Source organism: Seriola dumerili, unplaced genomic scaffold, assembly GCF_002260705.1.
Source record: "Seriola dumerili isolate Sdu_G_001 unplaced genomic scaffold, Sdu_1.0 BDQW01000317.1, whole genome shotgun sequence".
Classification (NCBI taxonomy): domain Eukaryota; kingdom Metazoa; phylum Chordata; class Actinopteri; order Carangiformes; family Carangidae; genus Seriola; species Seriola dumerili.
The window spans coordinates 39,825-47,324 of NW_019174572.1; the positions used below are offsets into that span (position 1 = coordinate 39,825).

The following is a 7,500-nucleotide window of genomic DNA, read 5'->3' on the forward strand; positions in this document are numbered from 1 at the left end:
ACTGCCCCAGTGTTGATCATGAAGCTAGCTTTCAGCTAAATGCTAACATCACAACCACTGATCAGGATCTTTGTCTGTCTGTTCCAGGATGCTGGAGTTCTTCCAGAGGACGGAGACCAGGACCAACTACCCCAACGCTCTTCGTATCTCCAACCTCGTCATGTACATCGTCANCTGATCAGGATCTTTGTCTGTCTGTTCCAGGATGCTGGAGTTCTTCCAGAGGACGGAGACCAGGACCAACTACCCCAACGCTCTTCGTATCTCCAACCTCGTCATGTACATCGTCATCATCATCCACTGGAACGCCTGCCTCTACTACTCCTTCTCCAAGGCCATCGGTGAGTGTTTCAATCCTGACTCTGTTCGTTTCATCTGTGGTTACTGAAGCCTCTAACACCTGGTCCCTGGTCTCTGGTCCCTGGTCTCTGGTCTCTATTCCCTGGTCTCTGGTCTCTGGTCCCTGGTCTCTGGTCCCTGGTCTCTGGTCTCTATTCCCTGGTCCCTGGTCTCTGGTCTCTGGTCTCTGGTCCCTGGTCCCTGGTCTCTGGTCTCTATTCCCTGGTCCCTGGTCCCTGGTCCCTGGTCCCTGGTCTCTGGTCTCTGGTCTCTGGTCCCTGGTCTCTGGTCCCTGGTCCTTGGTCCCTGGTTTCTGGTCTCTATTCCCTGGTCTCTGGTCTCTGGTCTCTGGTTTCTGGTCTCTATTCCCTGGTCTCTGGTCTCTGGTCTCTGGTCTCTGGTCCTCCAGGTTTCGGCTCTGACAGGTTCGTGTATCCCGACCCAAAGGATCCAGAGTTTGGTCGCCTGGTGAGGAAGTACGCCTACAGCATGTACTGGTCCACGCTGACGCTCACGACCATCGGAGAAACGCCGCCCCCTGTGGAGAACTCAGAGTACATCTTCGTCGTCACTGACTTCCTGGTGAGTGTGAAGAACTGATTTTTTATTCATTGAAATTTAGAGCAACAAAGAATAAAGAGACAGTACTGATGCCATGTTTCTATAATAACTCTAAACCACAAGTCTGTTCTATTCTATTCTATTCTATCCTCTTCTATTCTACGCTCCAGGTGGGTGTGTTGATTTTCGCCACCATCGTCGGTAACGTCGGCTCGATGATCACCAACATGAACGCTGCCAGAGCCGACTTCCAGGCTCGCATCGACGCCATCAAACAGTACATGAGCTTCCGAAAGGTTAGTTACATAGTCAGTTAGTTAGTCAGTTAGTTAGTTAGTTAGTTAGTTAGTAAGTCGGTCGGTCGGTCGGTCGGTCGGTCAGTTACACTGGAGGTCTTCATAGATCATAAACTTTGTGATCAAACCCTAAAACACCTGGAAATGTTGATGATGAATGTTGTTTGAAAACTGGGACCCAGAACCTTGAAGAACCAAGAAATGCCAGATCCGAGCTCGGACCGGACTTGTCTGTTGTTTGAAAGCTTGTCCTGGACTCATGCAGAAGCGGGAAATGTTGGACCTGAACCCAGCCGGAAGACATGGACCTGAACAGTACTGATTTCACAGCTATTAACAAGTTAACGTAAACTTACGAGTCGTCAAAACAAAACTTTGTGATTCATTCGTTTTCTCCTGAACCTGCGGGAGTCCTGGGTCGGGGGTCGGATCCTCAGGTTCAGGTGGACTCCTGAAGACCTGTCCATGACACATGATGGACAAGCTGCTCTGATGTCTAATTAATGTCTTCAAGAGTATAAATACATTGTGTCTCTACCAAACACTCTGACCTTTAACCTCTCTGTTCCGCCTCCAGGTGACGAAGGACCTGGAGAAACGAGTCATCAAGTGGTTTGACTTCCTGTGGACCAATAAGAAAGCAGTGGACGAGCGGGAGGTGCTGAAGTACCTGCCTGACAAACTGAGAGCCGAGATCGCCATCAACGTCCACCTGGACACTCTGAAGAAGGTCAGCACACACACAGCAGCCTTCCTCTTTAACGACCCGCTCAGGTGAACGACCACAGACCANCTGAGAGCCGAGATCGCCATCAACGTCCACCTGGACACTCTGAAGAAGGTCAGCACACACGCACAGCAGCCTTCCTCTTTAACGAGCTGCTCAGGTGAACGACCACAGACCGGGTTTGTGTTGTGTGTCGTCGTCCTGCAGGTGCGTATCTTTGCGGACTGCGAGGCCGGTCTGCTGGTGGAGCTGGTGCTGAAGCTGCAGCCTCAGGTCTACAGCCCGGGAGACTACATCTGTAAGAAGGGCGACATCGGCAGAGAGATGTACATCATCAAGGAGGGAAAACTCGCTGTTGTCGCCGACGATGGCGTCACGCAGTTTGTGGTTCTGAGCGATGGAAGCTACTTTGGCGAGATCAGCATCCTGGCTATTAAAGGTATCTGACGCCGCTTCATAACCACATGTCGACTTCCTGACAGGTCGATCGTTTCAAAAACAACACGAGTTAACAAGAATCACCTCGTCGTGGTCGTGACCCTCCGCCACTCAGACTAGTCCCAGGTTACGTCCCTGTTTATCAGAGTCATATCAAATATCAGCCATTATTTCTTTGTGCTAAAAAGTGTTTTCTGAGATCACTGTGACATTGACCTTTGACCTCTGACCACCAAAGTTTAATCAGTTTGTCCTTGAGTCCAAATATTATTTGTGCAAAATTTGAAGGGATTCCCTTGAAGAGTTCTGGAGATATTGCGTTCACAGGGCCAAAACTGCATTTTGTGAGGTCACCTTGACTTTTGACCTTTGAACTTTAGCCAACAAATTCTAATCACTTCATCCTTGAGTCCTAGTGAATGTTTGTGCCAAATATGAAGAAGTTCTATAAAGGTGTTGAGATATCGTGGCCACGAGAATGAGACGGACGTGTGACAACCCGAAAACAAAATGGCTGCCACTCTGACTGTCTTCTTCTTCAACAGGCAGTAAGGCGGGAAACAGGAGGACGGCAAACATCAGGAGCATCGGCTACTCCGACCTCTTCTGTCTGTCCAAAGACGACCTGATGGAGGCGCTGAAGGAGTATCCTGACGCCAAGGCTCTGCTGGAGGAGAAGGGACGGCAGATTCTGATGAAGGACGGACTGCTGGACCTGGAGGTACAGTCACATGACCGCATACAGACAACACACAACAAACACACCTGCTGATCTATAGAGTCATACCTGGCCTTGTCCTGCAGGTGGCAGCGCAGGGCCCCGACCCCAAAGAGATCGAGGAGAAGGTGGAGCGGATGACGAGCACGCTGGACATCCTGCAGACGCGGTACGCGCGGCTGCTGGCCGAGCACGAGGCCACGCACAGCAAACTCAAACACAGAGTCACGCGGCTGGAGAGGAAGCTGCCGCTGCCGCCGCGCGCCGACCAGCCGGGCGACGCCCCGCCCCCGCCCACACCTGAGCCGACCAAATAAGAAGAGAAGAAGTAGAGTCGAGAGGAAGAGCAGCAGGAGGGGTTTGGTTGTAGAGCCTGGATTAGCCAGAAAGAGAACGAGGTTTGAAATTGACAAGGACAAAATTAAATTCAAAGGTCGAATTAAAGTTTTGAATCTGAATTCCGGTTTTCAAAGTAAAAGTTTCAAAATAAAATTAAAAAAAATATTAATTTCAAATTCAGCTCCTTACGTTCAGACTGACGTGACATCCAGAAGCAACAGGCAGATGTTCTGTCTGTTCACATGTGGACTGACACAGGGACGATCGAGCTTCAGAAGACAAGAGAGAGAGAGAAAGTATTACTATAATATTAAGCTGTAAAACACTGTAATTATAATGTATATGCGGCACATATTTCCTGTATCAAGCCGAGCTGGTTCATAGCTGATAGCTTGTATTTTACAGTAAGAGTGCAGCTGTTTCTGAGACTGTCTGAGGTTTAAAGTGTAAAAACACCTGAGTGTGTGTTTTCTTCAAACATTCAAACATTTCCTCTGACGTTTCACAGACTCAATGAGCTTTAATGTCTAGATCAACTGCTTTCAAACCAGTAGAGGTCAGAGGTCAGCAGACCTGCATCTCACTGTATGTACCTCCATGGTTAGTTTTTGTACACTGCGACTGGTGACATGCTGCTGTTGAAGCTACTGAGTAAATAACAGAATCAGTATAAAGCTCTGGAAGCACTGCGCTGAAATAAAGAGATTTTATAAGGAAAAACTGAACTGCTCCTTTTGTAAAACACAGCTGGACAAACACTTAAAAGACTGAATAATAAATACAAACATATAGAAAATACTGCAATTACTACCACATTGTTTTTTTCATTCATCTGTTTTATATACTGAGGATTTTTAATTTATACAACTTGCAGCTTAATAAAGGATTGATTTGATTTATTTATTATAACTATTCAAAACAGCTGCTGGAGGACGTCCTGATGACCTCACAGAATAAAACAACTATAGATTCAATTTTATTGTAGTTTTACAAATTATCTTTATAACTTTCTATTATTATTATTATTATTAAGTAATCATAGAAATAAACAGTCTGGAAGATTCTATCTATCTAACATTTAATTAATTAATGTTAAAGTATGAATAATGTCATAATCATCATGATGACCTTTACTAAAAATAAAAGCAGTAAAACAACAGTGTAGAAAGTATCAAAAGTATTCATTATGCCCAGAATAATATATATTATATTAGTGGATTATAATGTTTGATGTATTCATGTTGGGAAATACTTCAGATAGATTAGAGAACAGAAGTTTAAAGTAGATGAAAATGGAAATACTCAAGTATAAATACTTAATTACAGTACTGGAGTAAATGTATGTAGTTACTTTTAATTACTGCTAATAACAAAGAGTTTACATGTAACAGAGCAAGAGCATTAAAACAGTGAATTAATATTTAAATCATTGACTCGAAGGTCATATATTATTTGTATATAATTAAATAAATCACTGTTCTTCCTATTGGTCCAGAATATGAATGAAACCTCCAGCTGTTGTCGCTGACACGTCGCACTGCCTGTGTGCCGCAGTGCGCGCTGGGATTTGTAGGTTGTACATACACATAGCCCGCGGGCTGTGGGGCTGTATTTACTCCTGGGACTACGTGTACCGGCATGCACCGCGAGCCGCTGCGCATGCGAAGCAGGCGACAGACGCGAGCCGCTGCTGCTGCTGCTGCTGCTGCTGAGGTGAGTTTCACTTAAAGCTGCTCAAAACACTTTCCTGTGTAAACGTTGAGTTTCCCGCTGCTCCGGTGTTTGTTTCTGTTCTAATGGCGGCAGTTCACCGGATGTGACGTGTGTTTACGCCTGCTTTGACTGGACTCTAATGACGGTTAGCCTGTCGCAGCTAGCCGGCTAAGAGCAGTTTGAGCTGAAGTTGTCCGTTAACGTGGAGCAGGTCGGTTTTTAACGGTTTCCCGGGACTGAACAGGGTGAAAGCGGCAGGTTATTATCAGACATTTAACACTGGAACATGTTTTATTTGTTACCGCCGTGTTTTGATTCGTCATGTCGCTGCTACAACCAACATGTAACCTGAGAAAGAGCCGGGCTCAGGTGAAGGTGTGAGACAGGTGTCCGTGTTCAGAGACGGGCAGTGGTCTCCTCCCCGGTGGACACGGGTCCAGGTCCAGGTCCGTCTCTGCTCCAGACTCCAGTCAGAGATCTGCAGGTGTTAACCAGCTACTACCTCTGCAGGACACGATTCAGGACAGAGAAGAAGAAGGTGAAGAAGCAGGAGGGTTAGAGCTGAAATGATTCCAGCCATTAAATAAGTCAATTCACAAAATGAACTTGTAGGAACTAAGTTAGTTAGCCAACACACTGTGGTGTCAGCTGGTTCACTGCTTCTCTCTCTTTATGTCAGTAAACTGAAGATCTCTGGGTTTTGGACAGTGAATCGACACAATAAGACATTTGAAGACGTCTCCTTGGCCTCTGAGTTATTACAATATGATTTTTCTCTTTGAAAATAGAAAATAAACAGTAAATGGATGATGTAATATTCAGTTTGTCAATCATTTATGGGAAATAAAGCAGCTAATCGACACATTTGAGATACTGGAACCAGTGAATACTGGACTATAACGATGAATCAATAATCAGAAGAGCTGCTGAATATTTCCTGTTGATACAATAATCTATAAATTGATAGAAATGATTAAACATTGAAATAAATGTTGCATCTCTCACCTCTGTCTGTAGGGTTTTGGAGGCGGTTGCCATGGAGCCGGCCTGGCGTCAGCAGGGCCGGGGCCGAGGCCGGAGCCAGGAGGGTCCGGCTGAAAGGTCACGACCTCCACAGAAAGAGAAGGAGAGGCCGGGAGGCTCAGTAGCAGGAGGAGGAGGGAGGATGAAGGCCGCCGCAGCACCTGGACCTGAAGCTCCACACGGTGAGGAGGGGCTCGTCCTGACGTCTTCAGGAAACCGCCTCAGGAAGCTGCCGCCATTTAAAACGCTCCTGTTGTTTCCTCTCTGACAGGTGTGTCGGTCCAGACCAAGTTCGAGGAGATCAGGAAGTCCAACCAGGCTGCTGCTCAGCGATTGGTGGAGAGCCGTATCAGCTCCTCCTCCTCTGATGAGGACGACGACGATAATGATGATGATGGAAATGTTGACCACAAGGATGGAAAGAGAGGGAAGATCCTGGCGTCAACCTTCACCACCTACACTGACCAGACAGGTGAGACCCAGATTTACCTGAGGGTGCAAACTGATCCAGGATCTGTCTCCACACGCTGGATTCTCTGGGATCTGCCTGTGTGCACTTCTTCTTCTCTCATACTTTAATACGTGTGTGTGTGTGTGTGTGTGTGTGTGTGTGTGTGTGTGTGTGTGTGTGTGTGTGTGTGTGTGTGTGTGTGTGTGTCCGTCCAGGTGGGGATGCCACAGGTCTGGTCCGGACCGGTCAGTACGTCAGTGACCTGTTTCAGTCCGGAGCTCTCACCTGTCTGATCTGCATCGCCTCCGTGAAGAGGACGCAGCCGGTGAGACGCAGGTCCTAGAGTTCAGGTGTCTCTGTCTCCAGGTGTTGATCAGCTGACGTCTGTGTCTCTGTGTCCAGGTGTGGAGCTGCTCCAGCTGTTTCTCCCTCTTCCACCTGCCCTGTATTCAGAAGTGGGCCAGAGACTCCGTCTTCCTCGTCTCCTCCGTCACTGACGAAGACTTCGGGCAGAAGCAGCACCCCTGGCCGTGGTGAGGGAGCCGCTCGTCTGCGGCTGAACCACACGGGACATTTTTAATTAATGAAGACAATAACTGATTAATTAACAGGCCGTCGTCACATCTCTAATCTGTCCGGGTTTTCTCTCCTCAGTCCAAAGTGTCGGGCTGAGTATCCTCCCAGCGCCACGCCCAACAGGTATCTGTAAAGTCTGATTTCACCTGAATGCATCATAATAAATTCGGATGGACCATGTGCAGGGTCAAACTGGAGCCTGCAGCACCAGACTGGTCAGACTGGGCCACACATCAGTTTCTAATGTACACAAACAAACATGAGATCATAACAACAACAACAACAACAATAATAAGATGATTATGATTATAATAAAAAC

The 7,500-nt window shown here is 47.1% G+C and overlaps 2 protein-coding genes across 3 annotated transcripts in view; both read left to right on the top strand.

Moving 5' to 3' along the window:
* The window catches only part of LOC111231774 (cGMP-gated cation channel alpha-1-like), a 7,258-nt gene extending 3,076 nt beyond the window's left edge, over positions 1-4,182 (top strand). Inside the window, exons 7-14 of the mRNA XM_022759011.1 lie at positions 88-162; positions 205-341; positions 749-921; positions 1,071-1,196; positions 1,774-1,926; positions 2,131-2,362; positions 2,907-3,082; positions 3,166-4,182. Coding sequence (XP_022614732.1) covers positions 88-162; positions 205-341; positions 749-921; positions 1,071-1,196; positions 1,774-1,926; positions 2,131-2,362; positions 2,907-3,082; positions 3,166-3,396 — 1,303 coding nt within the window. The 3' untranslated portion in view covers positions 3,397-4,182. The remainder of the gene's footprint in view (positions 1-87; positions 163-204; positions 342-748; positions 922-1,070; positions 1,197-1,773; positions 1,927-2,130; positions 2,363-2,906; positions 3,083-3,165) is intronic.
* Positions 4,183-5,088: 906 nt separating this feature from the next.
* The window catches only part of nfxl1 (nuclear transcription factor, X-box binding like 1), a 15,982-nt gene continuing 13,570 nt past the window's right edge, over positions 5,089-7,500 (top strand). Inside the window, exons 1-6 of one of the 2 annotated variants that reach the window (XM_022759013.1) lie at positions 5,089-5,131; positions 6,149-6,336; positions 6,426-6,626; positions 6,821-6,930; positions 7,008-7,138; positions 7,260-7,304. In XM_022759013.1, the coding sequence (XP_022614734.1) occupies positions 6,168-6,336; positions 6,426-6,626; positions 6,821-6,930; positions 7,008-7,138; positions 7,260-7,304 (656 nt within the window). In that variant the 5' untranslated portion in view covers positions 5,089-5,131; positions 6,149-6,167. Of the gene's footprint in view, positions 5,132-5,274; positions 5,670-6,148; positions 6,337-6,425; positions 6,627-6,820; positions 6,931-7,007; positions 7,139-7,259; positions 7,305-7,500 lie in introns of those variants that run through there. The other variant, XM_022759014.1, reaches the window with a different exon arrangement.